The sequence below is a fragment of the Vanellus vanellus genome (genome assembly GCF_965231255.1).
Source record: "Vanellus vanellus genome assembly, chromosome: 19".
Lineage (NCBI taxonomy): Eukaryota > Metazoa > Chordata > Aves > Charadriiformes > Charadriidae > Vanellus > Vanellus vanellus.
The window spans coordinates 8,369,742-8,392,976 of record NC_138924.1 but is presented as its reverse complement, the minus strand read 5'-3'; the positions used below and the strand labels follow the sequence as shown (position 1 = coordinate 8,392,976).

Genomic DNA, 23,235 nt, shown 5'->3' with positions numbered 1-23,235 from the left:
AGGTGTGGTAATTACTGAGCTGTGGTTGCAGAGAGGTGTTAACTTGCAGTACAAATTAAGATGAGTGGGCTCTGTCTTTGTGAAGGGCCAGGCCTCCTGGCAAGCCACGGGGTGAGCTTGGCCAAAATCAGGTTGCGAGTCAAGGCATTCTAGCTTCTTGAGCAAATTAGCTCCTTCCCAGTCTCTTTCACTACTGATGCAGGTCAGGATTTAAAAAAAAAAAAGAAAATAAAATTAAAAAGGTCACTATTAGAAAAGAAAACAAAAAAAAAAGCACTCACAGTTTCTGGGGTTACTGGGCTACGGAGGAGCCCCAACAAGACCAAGTTTTAGGAATCAGGCGAGCTGCAGTATCCAGCTGTCACAGCTAAAGCCTGCACTTCTGGAAGCACTGCAAGGCTGTCACGTTTTGACTTGGAAGCAAAAACCTAATTGTAGAGCTCATGTCACCAAAGGAGCGTTTGTGCAAACCCCAGCGACCCCAGAGCAGACTAGCTGAGACCGTTAGGGCACTTCTGCCTTTTGCAATTTGATAGATGGGAATAGGTTTGAAATCAAACCCAAAGCATTGGTCTGCACAATCCTGTAGACCAAAGTGATTTAAAGGCAATAAAACTGCTGTTCTAAAACTTCAGTCAACTCTTTTCTAAAATTTTTCTTTTTCAGTAAGTAGGGCTTCCATACTGAGGCCAAAACTAGGTGGCCAGTTCTGATCTTGTTTTCCCATCAACACGGTCACGTCCCTCAGAGCCTGGAACGCAGATTCAGTTTCACACCAGCAACTGGGCTACGTAAGACTTTTTCCCATCGGAGAATACTAGCTGCATCAAACAATTGATGGAATAATTAGGGTATTACCAAAGTGCTGTCAAGTATGGACTTAAAGAACAACTCAAAACCAGACACAAAATTATTACTCCTAAAAGTGAATCAAAAGATTAAAAAATAATAACAATAATTAAAATAAAGATCCTAGGACTTGTCATGAGCAGCACAATTGGGGAAACACCCCCCAGCAGGTGGGTCTTCCACAGTCAATGTCTGACCTGGAAAGGAAATACAATATGATCACCAGCACTCACACAACCTGGCTTTACAGTTGAGGGTGAGCTGCACTCGGTCTCCCCGGTCAGGTTATTCCTCTAGGAGGCACTATGTTAATTACAAAAATAAAAAAGAAATACAGCTGCATAACTGCATAGTGGTCATCTCTGAGCACTCCTCTGGGAGTTGGCTGTAACTGTTCACATAGGCACAGGGAAGGGTAGTGTCAGGGACAGACGGCAAAATCCTTGGGAGCAGGACGTGCAAGGTCATATGGTCACGGAGGCTACTGGAGAGTTAATGTTGGTGACAGTCAGGTGCTGGTTGTTGTCAGTGGTGCACTTGGGGAAGTCGTCCCTCTTACAGAGGATCTTGGAAATGATCTTGCGGAAGGTGTAGCGGAAGTCCCTGATCCTGTAGGCATAGATGATGGGATTGATGACAGAGTTGGCATGGGAGAGGATGATGGCCATATACATCACCCATTCAGGCTTGGATTTGGAGAACTCCTCGTGGAAGTGAGTGATGCAGTTCAAGATATGCAGGGGCAGCCAGCAGAAGGCAAAAAGTCCTACAATGATGGCCAGAGACTTGGCTGCATGGACCTCCTTCTGCAGTGTGGTCCTGGAGTTGCCCATCAGTTCGATCTGATGCAACTGTTTGCAGGCAACCATGAATATCTTAATGTATATTCCCAGCATGATAACGAGCGGCAGCAGCACGCAGCCAAAGAAGTTGAAGTACACCATGTAGCTCATTGTTACCACGTTCTCAAAGAGGCATGAGATGAAGCAGCCATGGTGCTCTGTCCCGGTGTCAGCCCCTGTCTTGTTGGTGGCATTGGGACAACCGCTCATGGCTTTATTCCAGCCCATAAGCGGAGTCAGTCCAATGCCAAAGGACAGGAGCCACAGCACAGCGATGAGTCCTCTTGCCCGCTTGCCAGTCACCAGACTATTATACCTACAGCATCAAGAACAAAACCAAGATAGAGCCATTAAATAAATGAGCGCGCGTGACTTCCCTGCAGTTAAAGTCATCAGCATTTTGGCTAATGCCACAAAAACCCCACCCACACCCACACGGGAATCTCACCTCTGTGATCACCGGAGGGGGTAAAAAAAATCTCACCTGTGCTCTACACCTACGCAAAGTGATTTGAGGAGGTGATTCACTTACTATTCCTAAGAAGTACCAAGCACCGTCTCTGCCCGTGAACATCCTTCAATAGGAGGGAAGGACTTGGAGTCTTAAAAAAGGCTTTATCGTTGCATGAGCCTAAACCACCAACTACAAGTAGGGCAAGAACAGGGGGGAGGCTCACTCTGTAACCACCAACTTTACTCTCTTGCTTTAAGCATCCATTACTGGGCACGTCAAGGCACGTTGCTGGGCTACATGAACAACTGGGCTGATTTACTACAGCTGAGACAATGCTGGCTCTCAGTTCTACGCTGTAATGGGTAGCTAAAGACTTAACCAGCATCACCACACACTTACAGCCTTTATAGCACAGCCAACTTGCTTTGACTTGGGCTGCTCTTACACCCGCAGTAATGCTGGCTTTCAGTGGAGATTGCAGCAGTCCTGTAATGTGCTGTCTCTTCCCATGCTGCCTCATACACATGTGCGTGGAAACCAGGGAACCTGCCAGTTTCCCAAACAGTGCAATTCCTGGCTTACACATCCCAGACTGCGGCCCACGCAAGCTTGTTGTGGCTGGATAACAAACACCCTGAAAGACTTCTCTGAGCCAGCATCTGAAAGCAACTGCTAATGATGGATTGCTTAGGAGAGTTACAAGTTAGGGTTTGTGTCTCCATTCAGAGTCTCGCATCCAGGTGTGGAGCAGGGAGCCAGGGACACTGGGCTCTTCTCCCCCGATTTGACGTCCCTGCGTTGTGCATCCTCCATCAACACTGCTGCTGTGGGCAGCTTTGCATAGCTCCCAGGGCTGGTGTTGGCCTCCGCTACTTGTGCACCTGACATACCAATTCTGCACGACATGCACCATCAAAGGGCCCTGAAGCCACACATGGACTCAGACCTGCAGCTTCTGAAGCCGTCAGTGGGTTTAAACCATAGAGCCGTGCCGAGCTTCTGTGCTCTGCTGACCCACCATAAGTGCTTGTAAAGATCCAGATGTTTTAAACAAATGCCTTCCTTGGGCACCTGCTGCTCTCACCTGTGTTACAAAGAAGCTCTGCAGTGGCCCAGGGACAAGCTGATGCAGAGCTGAGGGGTGTGCTGCCCCACATCGCTCTGAACCCCACGGACTGGGTGCCTTCATGGCCAAGAAAACAAGGTGCCCCTCCAGCCCCCAGATGCTCAGGCACAAACAGAGCTGGAACCTAAAGCAGCAAAAGTCAAGCTGGTTTGGGTGCACCCAGAAGAGATGCCAATGCCAAAGCCTCCTTCGGATCGCTCTTTGGAGATATGAAGAACTCGGCAACTGCCAGAAAGACATGAGAAACCCATTATGGTCCTCTCTGCAGCCAGTTAGCATCTGCTGGCTGACACACGTCCCCCCCTTCCCACACCCTTCTCTCAGTGCTTGTTTACTCTGGCTGGGCTACCCTGCTCCTCCTTTCCGAAGAACGTTTGTTCTGATTTTCTTCCGGCCCGTGAGGCAGGGGAGGGTTTTATTCCCACAGAACCGCAGCTGTGCCTGTGAATCACACTGCGGTTGCCTTCGTGCGAGCTGTGTGTCCCTCTCCTCCTGGAAGCTGCAAAGACAGGAGGGTAAGTGTGTGGGGTGTCTGCCAGCACGGACCAGGTGGCAAAGAGGGGCTGGGGGGACCCTCGGCTCCTTCTGCGCGGCCGCTGCGGTGCAGGGCTGGTCAGGAGGATGCAGGAGCAGCAGCCATATTTAGACGATGCTGAACTGTGAACACCCTCCATGTGGCAGACGTCTAAAGGGGCAGGTCCAGCCACTGAGGGGTTTCTCCTGCACTTTTGTCTCCTTATTATTGAGTCTTACCACTTCAGAAGATGAGAAGTTATCAGACAGGGCATCACTGAGGCCAAGCCCATTGCTTTCAACACCCCTGGAAACTTTAAGATTTGATTCAGAGCACGTTCCCAGAAATCCAATCTCTTGGAAAAGTCTGAGTCTCCAGCTATGGTGTTGGCCAAGCTTAGTGCTGTAGGAGCACCAGGAGCTGCTGCTGACCTACAGGTCTGCACGGGGGAAGAGAAAACCATGGCTCCTTGGCTTGTGCTATTCATGCTTAGTTGATCATTAAAGTTGCTCCTCTGCTGCCTCGGTCATGTCACATCCCGAAAACTATTATAGTAAGACTGGAAAATGCAAAAGGGACCATTGTTCAGAAAGAGAAACAGAAGGGTCAAGAGTTTTGTGTGTCTGAATCAAGCTGTATGCAGGAACACTCAGCGTGCCGTGCTGAGCCCCGTGTCCCCTGCACCTCTCCAGGCTGGTGACGTTCGGTGCTGCCCCTCGCTGAAAACATGTGGCCCCAAATAAGGCTTCTTCCATCTGCTCTTCTCCTGAACTCTTCTGCAAAGATAAGGCTCGGCTTGAAAGTTTACAAACCCAGTTAAGAAGTCACTTCATTTTCCAGTGGCTGTAGTGGTGGCGTATTCATTTTAGTGTTGCTCACTCTTCTTCAGCGCGCACAGCAGAGCTGCAGCCAGCATCACGTTAAGTGGGGACCCCTTCTGCGAGAAGGAGGCGGTGGAAAAACGTGCTGCGCTCTGGGTCTGCAAGAGCCAGAGCTGGGCAATGGAGATGGCTGCAGGCCTGTCCCACAGGGGAGAGATGGTGCTCCTTAAAGTGGCGATAGTTATTCACAGTGAACAACGCACTCCTTAGAATAGCTCTTTATTTTCGCAGGGATGCATTGCAAATCCCTCCCCACATCTCTCCCTTCAGTGGATCAATCCCAGTTAAAGGTGGTGGTCCCTGCTGGTCCCTGCTGTGACTACCGAGAAGGGTCACAGCTGGTCGCTGAGCTACCAAGGTGAAACTGGGGATAGTTTGATGCTCTAAAATTGTTCACTAATTACCTTGTTATTACCTTAATACACTTATCTGGTGGAACAGTGCCTTAAGTTAATGGAAGACAAGCACATGCTTAAAAATAAAGAGGTATATGACTATTAGCAGATCAAGGCATGAAGAGTCACATTAGCGAGCTGCTGCACACAGCTGCGACCCCCATCATAAACCACCATCAAGAAAAGCAGACACGGGCTCTGGGACACCCGAGACTCGACTTTTTTCCTAAGCTCTATGAAACATGATCAGACAGTGAGGAACCAACAGATTTTCACAGCTCTGAATGCTCCAGCACACCCCACCTTCATTCTCTTTTAGTATTAATACTATTAGGCAAAAAAACTATTAAAGTAAATTTACTCATCTAAGTCTGCTCAATTAATGCATAACAAATATTGAATCTCCTCTGTTTCTGCCCAGAGGCATCAAATGTTGCTTTAATGTAAATAGCAGCTGAATATTTTAAAATGATTTATTGAGATTAAATAACCTGGCAATGCATTAGTTCCTTTTACACCACCAGGCAAAGTCTCTTTATTGGTGTAATCATCATCAGGCAGCTAATTATCTCAGCTCCCACCCAGTGTCCCCGCAGAGGACACACTGAGAAGCCCCGATGCCATCCCCACTGCACTGCCATTGCGGAGCGATTCAGGGTTCTTTTCTTCTGCCATACGTAACTACACATTTGCCACCTGTGTCACAGTCACACGGTCCGGGTTGCAGTAGGTCAAGTACTTTAAGGAAAGTTCAGCTGCTTTTACAACGAGGCTCTGACCCACCGGTGTTACTGTGCTCAAGTGCCAGACTGCTGGGTTGGTGCCTGCTGTGCTGTCACCAAGACGGGCCAGTGGCAGAGACCTCGGCCAGGGCACAACACAGCTCTGCCTGGCCACCATGCCGTGGAGAGAGCAACCGCCCTGCCACTGAGGCTGGAGGAGATGTCCCCTGAGCTGGCCCGTGGATGGTGTCCTTCACCCAGCACACATTGCTGTCACCTGTGGCCACTTCAGCCACGGCTCAGCAAGGTCCACAGCTTTTCTGGAAGAGCATCGTGGCAACCACCAAAGCGACAGAGTTGTCCATTAGCACAGGGTGCTGGAAACCTCTCTGCATTCTCCAGGCAGTGTGCCTCTGGTTGCTGGGTGGTCAAGGTAGTTTCTTCCAACAGATCTCACTGCATTTCTACTGCTATTTACCAGAGCTGGGCACCAGCCAGGGCGCCCAGGCACTGCTGAGCCCCGCTGGAGTGAAGTGCGACCAGCCTGCAGCCAGCCCAGCCTCTCCCGTGCTGGAGTTTGGCTCCCGACTGTCCTGCTCATACCTGGGGATCTCCCACCCAACCCCTGCGGTGATGCCACGGAGATCACCCATGCAGAGGCACTGCTGACCCCGAGCACCCATCTCACGAGGAGCACACAGCAGCAGCCAAGGCGGAATTCAGCATTTGGGGCGATTAGCCTTGGGGCAGAAACCAGCAAAAGCCTGGAGGAAACAGACTGGAAGGGGACTATTATTGCCATGTTATGTATCCTCAGAGAGCAGGAATGGGGGGGAATCCCCCACTGGCCCTAGAAGGATGAACAGGTCAAAACGCAGTGGTGCCACACATCTGCTCTGCTGGTGCTTGGTGCCGTCTGATGGACCATGGTGCTGGCCTGCGCCCCGGCTGATGAGTTACTGAGTAAATAAACCCGAGGTTAGTGAAGAGCAGAGCCAACAGCAAATTGTTTTACTGAACATTCGAGATGTGTTGCTGAACAAAAGGGTGACCTGCAAGCTGAGGATCTCCGTCAGCCCTTGCCACCATGTGCTCATCAGCGCCGTGGTGCAGGGTCCGCCACGCTGGGCAGCATTTGACCCCACGCAGCCCTTGCCCTGCCCAGGGCCAGGCAGGTGGGAGGTGACCCCTTTGGCTGTCACCTGCAGAGTGGCACAACCCTCACACTTGTTCACCACGGCAGCCCTCTTCCCAAAGTCCTTCCCTATCTCCCTGCTACTGGGCCACTATTGGAGACAAAAAAAATGAGCTCCATCATCTCTGCCATGATCTGAAGAGCTGCAGCTGGTACCTGGCAAATACACCCGTGGGTCCTGGCTCTTCAGACGTCTCCAATAGGATGTCCACCTGCCCAGGCATCAGTGCTGTCCCCTGTCCTCTCTGGGTGGCTGAGTAAAATCCCTGAGGCTGGCCGAGATGTAGCTTCTAGCAACAAGAAAATTTTAGGAGAAATCCATCCGCTTCGGTTGGGCTTCATCTCACCAGCAGCGCTCAAAGGCTGCACACGGACAGCGGGTGCTTAAACGCTTCTCTTGTGTAGGTAACACAATGCTGAAGTGGCAGCATTAACTTTTCCATCAGGAAAATTTTCTCTCGTGACGGAGCCTCCCAGGCTTGCCTAGTCCAAGCATTTGAACAGGGACGTCTCTGCCTTCTGCAGCCTTAACTGGGAAGAGCCAGGAGGGTTCCAACCCGTGTCCTGGCGTCTTCAGAGCCTCTGGGATGGTGTAGGGGAGCGCTTTGGGTCAGGCGAGGCACCAAACCGGCACATGTTATGCGGTCAACGTCACTCCGTACCAACTCCATGCAGACGTGTGTCCGTCAGCAGAGCTGCAGTTCAGCAGCAGTGACACGCGGGTTCCTGCGCCCCGGCCTGACCGGAGGGCACTGCACTGCGCAAGGAGTTTGGGCCGGTTCTCCCACTGCCAAATCCCAGCACAGGATCAGCCTTCAACATGCAATTTTGGTGCTTAAACTCCAAACTCACAAATATCTTGTGCTGAGGCCACATTCGATGGGAGCAGTGGGGAGACAGAGGCGTGATGGCCGTGCAGGGGATGCTGCAGCCGGCTTGGGTCCCCTCTGCGCTGCCGCTGCCCGGAGCTGTGGAGGGATCCACAGTGGGGACTGGCGCTCCACGCTGCTCCCCCTGCTTCCCTCCCCGTATTGCCCCGTGCCCGGGCTGCCGGATGCGGGGAGGTGAGCAGATGGAGAGGATGCAGAACTCGGGACTACGCAGGTGCTCTGATACAAACAAGCAGTGATAATTTATATGTTTCTATTTTAAGTGTGAAGGAAAATACACAGACACCTCCATTCACAAGTGGAGACAGCAGTTTGGCTGCCAAGCATTGTATCCTTGTCATCTACTTGCAGCTGTACTTTGCATATTGAGCTTTTTTTTTTAAAAAAAAAAACTCTAACAGCATGAAATAAGCACCGTTGCTGCTGTTCTCTTTGCTCCATGCACAGCCATGGCATGGAGATCCCATACCAGCTGAAATATCCTGGCAGGACACTTTAAATGAATCATAAATTGCACCTTAGAGGGAGGGAAAACAAAGAAAAAAAAAAAGAGGGAAAAAGAAAAAGCTGTGCTTTTTAACCAGGAAGGAGTTGGCGGTGAGAGTGAGAAATCTGATTAGCGGTTATGCTATCAGCCGAGGAAGCAGCACATCTGCGTCTGTCCGTGTCCAGCTGTAGACAAATCGCTTCCTCCCGCATCTGTCCCTATTGTGCACAGGGGACAGCAACCGCGTCCCCCGCTCGCCATCCTGGCCTTCCTGCTGGGGACAGCGGGCTGGACGGGTTACTGCAGACACGCCAGCGCCCACCGCCCGGCTGAGCCCACAGGGGTTGCTTGGAGGGGCGGAGGCATCACCCAGCACCCTCCGTTTCGGGCTGCAGGGAGCACCGCTCGCGCTGCCTGGTGCCTTCATGGGAACCCTGGGCGGCTGCGGCAGCTCAGCCCCTGCGCACTCCCCGTCCGGGGGATGGAGACAGCCCTGAGCACCGGCTCGCGGGCTGTCCTTCACCTCTCAGGAAAAGCTGAATGGGAAGAAGCGAGTCGCCCTCCCCAGCTCCCAGTGCCAAAAACACGCACCCGCCGGGCAGCACCCCCACCCCACGGGGAGCACCCCAGGCTGGGCAAGCGGCCCGGCTGGTGTGCAACCCTGGGTAATGACACGTAAGCGGGAACACCCGGTCCTCGCAAGGCAGCAGACTGCTGCCCAAGCCTTGCCTTCAAAGGGGGGGCGGTGGGGTGGGCGCTGCTCGGAGGCGTGAGACGGGCCACTCCGGGCGCGCAGCCTTTGCCTCGGCTCCCGCCCGCGCAGAGGGAGGAGGAACGACCACCGCTCCCCTCCCCGTGCCGTTGGGTTTCCATTCCTGCTTGAGGCAGCGAACCAGCAAGGTCACGGGTTGCAACGCTTCATTTTTAGATTTGGGGGATCGCTAAAAGGCATTTAAAGACTAGGAGGCTTTAATTTCCTCCAGGGCTGCTTTACTCACGTTATATGGCATTTTCAGCCTTAGTCTGAAATCAAAGCTAGGTGCGTGTGAACTCGAAGCAAAACGACAAGCCCAGAGCGCGATCGGAGGCTGTCAGGGGCTGGGGCTGCTCCAGACCTGCCGTACTGCATGTTTGCTCTCTGGGAAGCAATTCCACCTGGGAGCAGAGTGACAGAGAAGCAGACGGATGTGAGGCAGAGAAAGGCACGGACGGCAGCACAGAGCGCAGGATGAAGCGGTTCTGGCTGAAGATGAGCCCTCAGGTGCACAGTGGCCATCTGCTGCCCCCAGAGGAAGGCGGGGATGGGGGGATGAATGCCAGTCAGAAGCAAAGCTGTTTGCAGCCCCAGGTCAACTGCTCCTCAGTTATGAAGACTCCAAATGACTCTTCCTAGAACAAAACCCGCTTGTGCTTCACACTCAGCCATGGCGATGCCTCTTGGGATGAGCCGGGCGTATGGAGGGGACCGTTCCCTACCCCTGGGTACCCGTTTGTGCCGGTGTGCCCCAGCCCACCCCATACACGCGACAACCACACCAGGTCCTGCAGCCTGTGACCTTGGACTATCGGATGCCTACAGGTTTCAAACCCTCTCAGCAAGATATCCATACCCATGTGCCTGTCCCTCCGGTGAACCCCTCCTTCCCGGGGGGGAGGCAGAGCAGGTGGGAGAGCGAAGGCTCCCCTCTGCAGCCCCCAGCTCCCACCTCACCCCCTGGCTGATCCCCGCGCACCCCCGCCATGGGCTGGCACCTCAGCACTGCCGCTGCCGGCACAGTGCCAGCACGGGGCAGGGGAAGGGCGTCGGGTGTGCAGGACCAGGAAAGCGGAAAGGAAAAATGCAGGAGAGCACAGTTTTGGCCCAAAGCGCCCTGCAAATGGCACGCATTTGGGTAATCTGAAGGATTAAGAAGGGAATAAGTAGCGAAACTGCATCTCAGGCTGCCGTGGGGTGGGGAGCGGTGGGAGGGGGCCGCGGAGCTGCGCACTTGTTGAACACCAACAGCACCTGCGATGTGTGAGTGTTTTTCACACACGCTTTCACAGCAGCCCGCAGCCAGGCAGGGATTTGCATTCGCTGCCCTGGTTTCTGTCTGCAGAAGCCGACCCCAACCAGCTCTTGCCCTGACAGGGTGAGAAAAGGTAACTGAAAACTGAACTAAAACACACGGGGTACAAGCGGGGTGTGGGGCAAGCTGTGGGCTCCTCCACCCACGCCGAGCAACCCCAGGCTGCCGTGCCCCACGCCTGATGCCGGGGAACTGCCAGAGGTGCGCAGAGTTCCCGGGGCAGAGGAAGGAAATGAGCTCAGCGCTCCGCACACTGCCTCTCACACGCCAACAACCGGAGACATCTACACATGAGCAGCCGCCTCCAGACGCCCATGTGCAAGCAGGACTGCGTGACACCTGCCCGCCCTTCACGCTCCATGGGATGCGTCTGAGTCCTGGAGCCCAAAAACCTGGTTCTCCCTACCCAAGAGTGCGGGGCTGAAGGTCTCAAAAGCCTGCAGCCCTCCTGAGCTCTTCCTCGCCTCTTCCTCCAGGGCCCTGAAGCCCAACGCCATCTGCCCGAGAGTGCCTGGGGCTGAGAATTTTTGTCATTCCAAACCTCCCAGAGCGATCAGACCTCAGATGTGCAGCACTGGGGCATCTGAGTTAAAGGCGGGTGGTAGAGGTGAGATAGGAACTATGATTCAGAGCGCTGTTTGGGTGTGAGCCTGTCTATGGAGCAGTGGTGCAATCATCACCGCTCCCCGGCACCCGGTGCCACGCTCGCTCGGAAAACAGAGAGTGGGGCGATGGCAGATGTCTGCTGGATCACTCTTTCTGTAATGAAATGGGCGCTGAAGCCCTTCCCAAAGGCCCCAAACCGCTGGCCTCTCCGTCCACCAGCCCCAGCAAGTTGCTACTTATCTGCCTTCCCTGCAGAGCCCTGACCCACCTTCCCGAGCGCTGCTGGATCTTGCGTGGTCAGCACCGAGCCCAGCACCACTCACCCACCTGCGCCGCGGCCCAGCGTGCTCCCTCCTGTCCTCACCTCCCTGCCCAGGCGCAACTGGGTTCGGAGCTGCTGGCGACACAGCATCCCGCCCCCGCGTGCCAGCGACGCCATTGCGGCACGACGGGCAAATGTCACAGAAGAGACCGACAGGTCTGAGCATGGGGGAAGGGAGGACGTGGCCAACAGCCACCCCCACAGCACCGCGCTCCCGGGGAGCCCGATGTTGGGGTTCGGGAGGGAGGATGGGAGTGCCGGGGTGATGGGTGCTGACGCACACTGCATCATAAGGGAGTGCAGGCAGGGCCACAGCCACGGTGGCACCGGTCCACCTCCACAGCTGCTCCTGCAGGGACTGTGCTCTGTCCCTCGTCCCCGGCGTGTCCAGCAGCTCTGGTCACGGTGCTCGGTGACACACCGGTGCCCACGTGGCACCGAAGGGTGAGCGTAAGGGCACGGACACACACCCACCGATGTACTCGCAGGTTATTTGTGGCTCATGCCCAGGCCTGATGTCACCCATAGGATTAGGAGATAATCGGCTCTTTGGCACGTACAAATTCCTTGAGCCCATCGTCGGACTTCGCAAAGCCACGAGAGCCGATGGGGAGGGGAGAGGACTGACACATCTGTAGGCACAGCTGGCGTCACTGATTCCTGGCATCCTGCGGACCAAAGCCGTCTGTATCGCAGTAAGAGGAGCCCCGACACCCCCCGTGCCGTGACTGCGCGGCACAGCCCAGGGCCGGGGCAGAACCCCCCCAAAAGACTCAGTTTTGTGGTCTGTGCTCATTGCTATGACAAACAGCAAATTCCTACAAACCCCAAGACCAAGCCCGTTAATTAACAAAGCAAAAATTTTTAAACATAAAATAAAACAGTCCACTGTCATAATGTTTTAATATGATTTTTGCGGAGAGGTCAAAAGGTCGTACTTCTGGGGCGAAATTCTGCTAGATTTCAAAAGTTGCTTTTTTTCCATCTAAAATTTAACCTGTAAATTTTTCATCGAAAATTTAACTGAGCTGACCAAAACTGAAAAAAACACTCCTAAACCCAGAGCTCTGGGTCCCGGCTCAGCCCAGCGATCGGTGCCCTCCACCGACAGTCTGGAAATGAGACTTTCAGCTGCTGCTCCTCGACATCCCCACTACCCCCCGCCTCCGTGGGAGCTGCGTCAGGGCAGAGGGCTCACCGACAATTCATTGCCTTCCTGATGGGATTTTGCTTTTTGGGAGGGAAGTGACCACCGAGGTGGAGGAAAAATATAAAAATTTGGGACTGCATTTTAAGGAAACCAGTCTGCTCACAACTAAAAATAGCTGCGATTTCCACACCCCCTCTGGTTTATGGCCATGAGGGCACATACAATTATTCCTGATTTTTTTTATTGTGCTTCTATGTCCAGAGTCGACTGCATCCGAAGCCCGGAGCGAGCAGCAGCCCTGGGAAACGCACGGCCAGGCGAGCGGGCGCTGCCGGCCCCCGGCTGCAGCACGAATTCCCCCCCGTTCTGCCCGAGTTGAGCTCAACTGACACGAACATCCTTAAAGACATGAGAGCTCCGTTGCTCAAGCCACCACAGCAGCTCTCCTGCCCGCAGCGCTCCGGCACGTTTGCCAGGTTTGTCGGCCGTTACGTTTATCAACTGATGGTAACCTTGGCCAGGCACAGCCATCGGATGGACTCGGGAGGCAGAGCACCCGCTGCTCTGGAGTGCCGATGCCTCCTGTGCCGCTCGGGTCTCGGGATCGGGCACCGCATGTGTGAGCCACACGTAAACGGCAGCACACGCCGGGGAGTACAGATGAAGGGCAACGCGAGGATCACCCTTCAGAAAGGAAATGAAGCAAGGGCAGAAGAAGGAAGAGCAGCTGCAATTCTGTGTCTTTGACGGCACACAGAAAACGGCAAGTGAAGATCAAGGCTCTGAAGTGGATTTTCTCTCCTCCCCAGTGGCTCCAGCCCTCCCACCTGCAATAAATACCCACCGGTTTGCTTTGCTGAGGGACAAGCTGGGAGTTGGGAGGAATCCAGGAACAATTCTTTGCTGGAGAACAGGGAACCCCCTCCTCCTCCGCAGCAGGGCACAAGCGAGGGCAGGCAGCCATAAAGCATCAGCCAACCCACCTCGGGAAAGGACACTCTGCACAGCTGAAAGGATCAGATAGGAGCAACAGCAATCCAAATGGAATTTGTCCCCATGAGGAGAGCGAAAACTGAGCTGGGCTGTTGCCTTCATCATGTCAAAGAGAAGAGGGGCGGCGGCTCATGTGGGAGACGGGCAGGACCAGAAGCAGAGCAGTGCAGTGCCGTTGACGGATCATGACCCACAGGGGATGCTCTGGCTGCAGGGGGGCAGTGGGGGCTCAGCAGGGTGCAGGGAGGGGGCACGGTCACGGATACCCTGCTCTAGTTCATGGCACAGCTGCCCGGGAACATCAGTCCTGCGCTTCTGCTAGGGATAGAATTGAAGATGGGAGAGAACTAAATCCCGGGAGGAAGAACAAGCACCAGATCAGCTCAAACCGCAGGGAACTGAGGCTAATTCTCCCTCCGTGGGTCTCAGCTGGGGGCTTTGCCAGGCGGGCAGCAGCAGTCCAGCGCCCTGCCAGGTTAGCAGGCGGACGAGGGCACGCACAGCACGACGTTGTACAGCGTTTCAGTCTCCTTTTGCTCTCTAAATACAGATAGTCTTTTCCCTCCCTAATTCCTGACACATTTGTTCCAGGCTTCTCTCCGTACCGACAATTATTAGCCACGCCAAAGGATTTTCCTTACTGCAAATAAAAGGCAGATATTTTATTCCACCTACAAATCTCCTTTGGCTCGCAGCTGTGGGACTGCGGGGTGAAATGCAGCTCTGGAGAAAGCCAGAGAGCGAAAGCCCAGCCCCGCTCTTGTGCCAAACACTCCGCAGGGTGGATTTACTGCCGCTGAAAGATGCTCAATTGCCTGGCTTTGGTCGTCTGCTTGGAGGAAGCGCTGCGGAGGAGCGAGCTTTCGGGGTGTGGGGGGGGCAGGTTGGCAGAGGAGAGTGGGGACGGTGCCGTGTACTCGGGGCGGCACAGGGCCGGGCACACGCCGGCAGCAGCGCTGCCTGGTCGGAAGCGCTGGGGTCCAGGAGGGATGCGGGAAGCAAGGCAGGGTCAGAGCGCGTGTGAAGAGAAGATGCCGTGTTCTGGTGCGCCGGCCAGGGGAGAAGGGACCCGGGAAAGGGCTCTGAGCTGCAGCTGCACCAACTGGGCAGCACGGTGGGGGCTTCTCCACAAAACAGTAAATTTGACAAAAGCAAACAAACAAAATAAGAGTTTCAAAAGACAGAAAGAATTCATGGCTTCAGGTCAAATTCAGCAAATATTTTTAGCCCGAAGAGGGAGGGTTCTAAAACACCATTTTTAAATTTTGGAAGGTTTTTGTTTTGCCAGTTGTCTAGATGAGAGGCAGTTCCTTTCCAGCGAGGATGCTGCCGTTTCAAAAAGCAGCACAGCAACATCACAAGGGTTAAGCAACCCAAACAAAATCTGCCAGGTTGGTCAGGATCACTTTGTTTCACAGAAGCCTCCAAACATCGCTGTTTCAGTTTGACTGAAACAATTTTCCTCTCCCCCGTGGGATTTTTTTGGTTCAGCCACAGAACTGAAAAATCCATTATTAGCCTGGCTGTAATGCAAACTTCTCCGCACCGCACCCCCCCCGCCCGCAGGCCTGCCCGGCCTCTCCGTGCGCTTATATAGCCCGGGAATAGTATTGAATAATACAGCATACTCAGTTCTCAATGTCACCGCAGAAGTTTCCACAGGGAGCTGGTGGTACACTGGATGCGTCAGGGACACTCGTCTGCTCTGCAACAAGTGCGTTATTTATTGTAATTGCTAGATCAGGCTGGGTACAAATCATTTTCTTAAATGTTTAATACTTCATGGCCTGTTATCAGCCTCTGCGCTGGTCTCCAGAATGAGAGTTTAGGTAAGGAAAACTTTTCCTAAGGTTGCCATTCCCACAAAGTGATGACCAGTTTTTCCTTTCCGCAGCGCGAACCTCCGTCCAGCAGCGGCCCGCGCAGCTCCCTCGAGCGGGTGGCTGGAAAGGTCCGGTCCCCTCGCCGCCGGCAGCACTGCGGAGCGTCTCGGGAATGAGGATGCTGAGGAGGCAGCTATAACCAAGCCTCGGTTGGAAACCCCGCTGCAGCAGAGAAGCCTTTTGCCAGTGTAGTTTTATAACCTCCTCCAGCCTCTTTTGATCTCGGCTGTACAAATAAAAACAGCCTTTCAGTACCAGTCCCTAAATCTCCTGTTGCCGAAGCAATGACCTGTCCGTTGCCCTGCGGTCTTAGCAGTGAGAAACCTCCTCTCCTTTTAAAGGGGTTTTACTTACTGGTCACCTCTGAGAGCAAAGAAACGGGCCTCGATGCCAAGACCAAGTTTAATCCAAACTTCCCGCTTCAGACCAGACTAGAGTGGGACTCCTGGATCTCTGTTTACAGCTGAAGGGGCTGTGTGTGTCCACCCAGGAAGCGCTCGCAGGAATAAAGATGTTTGTGCAAATGGAACAAAAGGTTCGGCCTAAGATGGGGTGAAAAAAGCAATGTTGGGAAAAGATCCCGAAGGAAGGCCAAACTGCCCTGGGATTTCATCCCACAGAGGTGTACGAACTGACCTCACGGAGAGCGGAGCAAACCTGCGAGAAACCGGCGGGGGGGCGAGGGGGGGAGTGGAGGAAATACTGGCTATTTTGTCAGTTCACAAAACCACTTCCCTTCTGCAAACATGTAAACGATCCCCTCCGAGCATTTCTGATCTGCTGCTCTCGCCGCGGACTCCAGCAAAGCAGAAACCCATCTCACAACTTCCTCAGCCAAGTGCTGCAAAAATCACTTATGGTGCAAAGGAAAAGAGAGACAATTAACAGCCGGTGCTTGAACAGCTCGCTTGCGGCGGGTGGGGTGATTAAACTGGAACTTAAAAAATGAGACCTGCTTCCGTAGCCGCTGCTGTGCCGCTAGTCCCCATCCCGAGAAAGCCCCAGGCGAACGAATGGAAGAGACACCAAAGCCTTATCCGGAGCCAAGGCACGTGCCCGCGTGCAGGCGGGTGGCCGGGAAGGTAAGTAGCCGGTGTTGGAGGTGCCGGCAGCACTCCGCCTGCTCTGCCCCCGCTCCCTCCTGCACAGACCAGAGCGGCAGCGCGGCTCGCGCTTACTCTACGTCCCGTGGAATTTCCATGCGCTGTGCTCCGATGACACACGCAGCCACTCAGCATACACGCAGTTCCACTACCAGTTTTTATCATCCGCCTGATATTTAACTAATATTTGAGAAATGTATAGGGGTTCTCTGATACAAGGTGCCAGAACAGGGTGAGGGGATTTCTTTAAGACACTTTAAGGTGAATCCATGGCTTGTGCAAGGGAGTTACCAGAGACAAGCAGAATCGAGGAAAGCTGCAGCTTCCACAGCTCAGCTGAGGTCCCTACTCCAAATCCATCCTGCTTCCCCACAGCCTCCCCTTCCGACCAGCCCCTGAGCAGTCCTGGACTCCCCAGCGGGGCTCCATCCATGTCTTATTCTTGGGGAGGGACAACAGAGACTCGAAGGAGGCTGAGACTAATGGCGTGAGGTCATTGGTGATGCAAAGCGGGGGGGTTTGGTGCACTCCAGCTTACAGAAGCTGCTGCACCAACTCACTGGTGAGTGCCTGTAAAATACACTCAATACATTTTGCCCCAGTATATTGCAACGCCTCGTGAATTAGAAGGAAACCAATTTATGGCTTTGATACTGCGCTTGGATGAAAGTCTAAACCTGTAGAATTCTGAAATCTGATGTATGAATCCTTTCTCCTCCCCTCTCTCCTTTCACAGCATATGTACAGAGCTGACGTCTTCTGACATTTACCGATCTATACGCTCACCGTATGCACACAAAAGGAAAAGGTACGTATGCAAGCACTGAAACGTGGTTTCAGCATTTGTAGATGCGCTTTCAGTTCATTCATTATAGCCCTCTAAAAACTGGAAGACAGCCTAGTCAGACTCTCATCCCAGCTGAAAATGTGAAGTATGTCATATTAAGATCTATTTCACAGAATCACAGAATTTTCAGAGTTGGAAGGGACCTCTAGAGATCATCCAGCCCAACTCCCCTGCCAGAGCAGGATTGCCCAGAGCACATCACTCAGGACTGCATCCAGGCGGGTCTTGAAAATCTCCAGAGAAGGGGACTCCACCCCCTCCCTGGGCAGCCTGGGCCAGTGCTCTGTCACCCTCACCGTAAAGAAGTTTTTCCATGTATTTGAACGGAACTTCCTGTGTTCTAACTTGTGCCCATCGCCCCTCATCCTGTTACTGGGAACCACTGAAAAGAGCCTGGCTCCATCCTCCTTCAACCCACCCTTCAGATACTTGTGTGCCATAATAAGGTCTCCCCTCAGCCTTCTCTTCTCCAGGCTAAAGAGTCCCAGCTCTCTCAGCCTTTCCTCATAAGGGAGATGCTCCAAGCCCTTCATCATCTTAGTTGCCCTTCGCTGGACTCGCTCCAGCAGTTCCCTGTCCCTCTTGAACTGGGGAGCCCAAAACTGGACACAGTATTCCAGTTGTGGCCTCACCAGTGCAGAGTAGAGGGGGAGAATGACCTCCCTCGACCTACTGGCCACACTCTTCCCTATGCAGCCCAGGATTCCATTGGCCTTTTTGGCAACAAGGGCACATTGCTGGGCCATGGATAATTTACTGTCTACCATGACCCCCAGATCCTTCTCCTCAGAGCTACTTCCCAGCAGGTCCGCCCCTAACCTGTACTGGTGCCCAGCATTCTTCCTCCCCAGGTGCAGGACCTTGCACTTGCTTTTGTTGAACCTCTTTAGGTTCTTCTCTGCCCAGCTCTCCAGCCTGTCCAGGTCACACTGGACGGCAGCATGGCCCTCTGGGGTGTCAGCCACCCCACCCAGTTTGGTATCATCAGCGAACTTGCTGAGGATACACTCTGCCCCCTCATCCAGGTCATTAATGAATATATTAAACAAAATTGGACCAAGTATTGACCCCTGGGGGACACCACTGGTTACAGGCCTCCAACTAGACTCTGTGCCGCTGATCACAACCCTCAGAGTTCTGTCCCGCAGCCAACTCTCAATCCACCTCACTGTCACCTCATCTAGCCCATACTTCCTCAGCTTCCTAATGAGGATGTCATGGGAGACAGTGTCAAAAGCCTTGCTAAAGTCAAGGTAGATGACATCTACGACTCCCCTCATCCAGCCAGCCAGTTACAACATCATAGAAAGCTGTCAGATTGGTCAAGCACGATTTACCCTTGGTAAATCCATGTTGACCACTTCCAGTAACTTCCTGTTCCTCAATGTGTTTGGAGATGACATCCAGAATGAGTCGCTCCATTACCTTCCCAGGGACAGAGGTGAGACTAACCGGTCTGTAGTTCCCTGGGTCCTCCTTCTTGCCTTTTTTGAAGATCAGAGTGATGTCAGCCTTCCTCCAGTCCTCAGGCACCTCTCCTGTTCTCCATGACCTTTCAAAGACGATGGAGAGTGGTCTAGCAATAACATCCGCCAGCTCTCTCAGCACTCGCGGGTGCATCCCATCAGGGCCCATGGACTTGTGAATGTCCAGCTTGGCCAAGTGGTCTCTGACACGGTCCTCCTCAACTGAGGGAAAATCTTCCTCTCTCCAGACCTTCCCCTTTGCCTTCAGAGTATGGGATTCGTGAGGGACAGCTTTAGCAGTGAAGACGGAAGAAAAGAAGGCATTCAGTAACTCTGCCTTCTCTGTGTCTTCCACCACTAGGGCACCCGTCTCATTCACCAGTGGGCCTACATTTTCCCTAGTCTTCCTTTTTCTATTGATATACTGAAAGAATCTCTTCTTATTGTCTTTAACTGCAGTGGCCAAGCTGAGTTCTGATTGAGCTTTGGCTCTTCTCATTTTCCCCCTACATAGCTTTGTTATATCTTGATAGTCCTCATAAGTTGCCAACCCCCTTTTCCAGAGAATGTAAACTTTCCTTTTTTTCCTGAGGTCCAGCCAAAGCTCTCTATTTAGCCAGGCTGGTCTTCTTCCCCGTCAGCTCGTTTTTCGAGACAAGGGGATGGCCTTCTCCTGCGCTTTTAAGAGCGCCTGCTTTGAAGTATGCCCAGCCTTCCTGGGCACCTTTGCTCTTCAAAACTGCCTCCCAAGGGACACTCTCGACCATGCTCCTAAACAGGCTAAAGTCTGCCCTTCGGAAGTCCAAGGTGGCAGTTTGGCTGGCTCCCCACCTTACTTGATCAAGAATTGAAAATTCTATCATTTCGTGATCACTCTGCCCAAGGCGACCTCCAACCTTTACATCCCCCACAAGACCTTCTCTGTTAACAAACAGTAGGTCCAGTAGGGCACTTCCCCTAGTTGGTTCCTTCACCAGCTGTGTTAGGAAGTTGTCTTCCACACACTCCAGGAACCTCCATGACTGTTCCCTCTCTGCTGCGTAGTATTTCCAGCAGACGTCTGGGAAGTTGAAGTCCCCCACAAGAATAAGGGCAGATGATCGTGAGACCTCTGCCAGCTGCTTATAGAATACTTCATCGGCTTCTACATCCTGATTGGGAGGTCTATAACAAACTCCCATCACGATGTCTGCCTTATTGGCCTTCCCCTTAATTCTTATCCATACACACTCAGTGTTGTCATCCACACTGTTAAGTTCCAGACATTCAAAACTGCCCCTAACATAGAGGGCCACCCCACCACCTCTCCTTCCTCGCCTATCCTTTTTGAAGAGTTGGTAGCCATCAATTACAGCACTCCACTTGTGTATGTCTTCCCACCACGTTTCTGTGATGGCGACTATATCATAGTTTCCTTGCTGTACAATGGCCTCCAGCTCCTCCTGTTTATTCCCCATGCTGCGTGCATTAGTATAGATGCACTTCAGCTGGGCTAATTGTCCTGCCACTTTCTTGGGGGGACAAGCCCTAATTCGCACCTGATCATGCTCAGACACTACTGCAGCTACCAAATTATCACTACCCCTCATGCCTTTGCTGTCACACAATTCACCATCCCCCACCATCACTGGGACAGGCTGCAAGACCTTGCTAACACTTTTACCCAGAAGCACTGGTACGCTTCTCCCAGGCACCACTTTTGTAATCCTGGTTTCATCCCCATCCCCCTTCAAACCTAGTTTAAAGCCCTGTAGATGAGCCCTGCTAGCTCTTGTCCCAGGATCTTTCTTCCCCTTCGGGTTAGGCTTCCCCCACCTGTTGCCAGCATGCCTGGTTTCCTGTAGATGAGCCCATGATCAAAAAAGCCAAAGTTCTGCCGGATACACCAGTCTCGGAGCCAGGAGTTAATTATTTCCTGACTCCTCCTATTTATCCCCTCGTCAACCCCTACAAATGGTGGGATAGAGGAGAACACTATTTGTGCTCCCGATCCCTTAACCAGCCGTCCCAGGGCCCTAAAGTCATTCTTCATTGCCCTTAGACTTCTGGTACCTACCTCATCACCACCTACCTGAAATATCAGTAGTGGGGAGTAATCTGATGTCTTAACCAGGGAAGGGAGTTTTCTCCTTATGTCCTTAATTCTGGCCCAGGGAGGCAGCTGACTTCCCTTTGGGATGGGTCCCGTCTACAGATAGGGCCCTCTGTTTCCCTCAGAAGGGAGTCACCTACCACAATTACCTTCCTTTCTTTCTTGGTTGAGGAAGTCCTGAGGCGGTGGGGTGAGTGCCCAGCACTGGGTGCCTCACTGGATGGATCATCCTTTCCATCCTCAGTCGCCCGGTCTTTGATTTCCAAAGCCCCATACCTATTCTGCAAGGGCAATTGGGATGGTGAGGGGGGCTGTGAAGGGTTGCGCTTGCCTCTCTGAGGAGGGATCTGACTCCACTCCCCCTTATCCCTTAAGTTCTCTCCTTCTGCCTGGTGACTTTCAGCTTTTCTGAAAGTATTGTGACCTGAGCTCAGGAAGGGACAAGAGCTCTTACAGAACAGCCTGAAAAACTACTTCTCTCGTAGGCTGGGAAGTAGCAGAAAGAGTGGTCGCTCCTATATTTAATTACCTGGGAGATGCCCAGACCCGCAGTAATGGGGGCTGTATAACCGTAGATGAGTGACCTGCATATATCCATATCGTATATATAATCTGTGTGTGTGTAAATTTGATATATAAAAGTAATAGTAACCTGAGCAAGATGCAAATGGTATGGAATAAGGGGTGGAATGTCCTGGTTTGAGGTAAAACAGAACCAATTTTGTTCAGTAACTTCGCTTCTTAGCGGGGCCTCTTCTAACTACTGAAATTAACTGCCTGTTGTGCCGTCAGCGGTCACTCTCTCAGAGCGATAAGAGCAATGGTTACAGCTGATGCCCGGGCATGGGATGCAGAGAGGCTCCTGCTTATACTCATTGCTATAACCCCCATGGCCAACCAGCTTTGTTTTTTGCCCCGTTGGGGGGTCGGAAGCAGAAAAGCATAGTGGGGTCCCACCTGCAAGGAGGAGCGGACAGGACAGGTGTCCCAAAACTGACCAACAGGGTATTCCATCCCATCTGCCTCATGCTCAGTATAAAAGCTGAGGGATCAAAGGGTCAGCGCTCTTCCTTCAATGGCCGACGTCTGAGGAGGACTCTGTTCGTCTGCCTGTGATCCCGATCCTGAATCCAGATCCGGAATCCAGTTCCCGTCCATCACTGAGTCCAGCCTGGGACTGCCCCAGTGCCAGCCGGTGACGTGATTGTCATCTCGGGAGCTTGATACAGTTTTGTATATATTTCATTATTTCTTTTTATTTTATTGTTAATATTTTATTAGTTTAGTTCCTTCTAAACCCATAAGTCTCTTTTTCCTCCTCTGCCTCTCTCTTTGAAGAGGGGTAGAGGGGAGCATCTGTCGGTCCCATCTGGGGTCCCTCGGGTCCCCAGTAGTGGATTTTGGCCTAAACCACGACAATTAGCTACAACTATCCCAAGTGCACTACTGCATCACTGCACAGTCCCCCCCCAAGAGGCCACTGACCCTCCCAAGACAAACAGCCTCAAGAAACTGAGCTCCCAGACACATTTTGAAATAAGAGGCAGGACACTGAAAATCCGATCCCAGTCCTACGGCAAGTGAGTGCAAAATCTCTTGTTTTCATCACCTGTGAACTGCAAACCTCTTACGGCAACGCTAGAGACTAGAAGTTCCTGCACTCTAAGGCAAAGGAGGTCACAGTCTGGGCTGTCAGGGAATGTGGCTACCTGTGTCCACTCTGGTCTCTTACCTCAGTGGGATCTTAATAGCCAGGTACCTGTCGATAGCCACCGCCAGCAAGCTGAAAATGGAGCTTTGGGTCAGCACCAGCACAAAGCAGGCGAAGAAGAGGCAGCTGTGAAAATCCACCTGGAATCCGATGCTGATGGTGATGGCGAAAGGGATGGCTAACAAACCCACGGCAATATCGGCCACCGCCAGGGACACCAGGAAATAGTTGGTTGCGTTCTTCAAGGTGCTGTTGATGGCCACGGCCCAGCAGACGAGAACGTTGCCAGCGATAGACAGCACCGCGATGATCAGTTCCAGCACGATATAGGTGGTTTTCATCATGTCCATGGCGAGAGCCCCGGGCGAGGAGCTAGAACCGTTCATGAGAAGAAGGTACTTTCCACCGGGCGCCCGTCCGCAGGTACCAACAGGCCACGGGGCAGCGCTTCCCGGCGAGGAACACCCATGTCCCGGCTCACCGCCGCCTCCCGCCCGGCCGCCGGGGCGTGGGGGGCCCGGAGGGGCGCGGCGAGCCCCGGGCCGCGGCCCCCCGCTGCCCGCACCGCCCGGGCCCCGGGGGGCATCCGCGGCCGCGCTCCCGCGGGGCACCGATCACCGCCCGCCCGCCGCCGGGCC

General features: G+C 53.2%; 1 protein-coding gene across 1 annotated transcript; it reads right to left on the bottom strand.

Moving 5' to 3' along the window:
* Positions 1-1,313: 1,313 nt before the first annotated feature.
* Positions 1,314-22,983, bottom strand: ADORA2B (adenosine A2b receptor; the record flags this gene model as incomplete). The annotated part of the gene is made up of 2 exons (XM_082493126.1): positions 1,314-2,007; positions 22,619-22,983. The coding sequence occupies 2 exons, from the start codon at positions 22,981-22,983 to the stop codon at positions 1,314-1,316; spliced, it is 1,059 nt and encodes a 352-aa protein (XP_082349252.1).
* Positions 22,984-23,235: the final 252 nt, after the last annotated feature.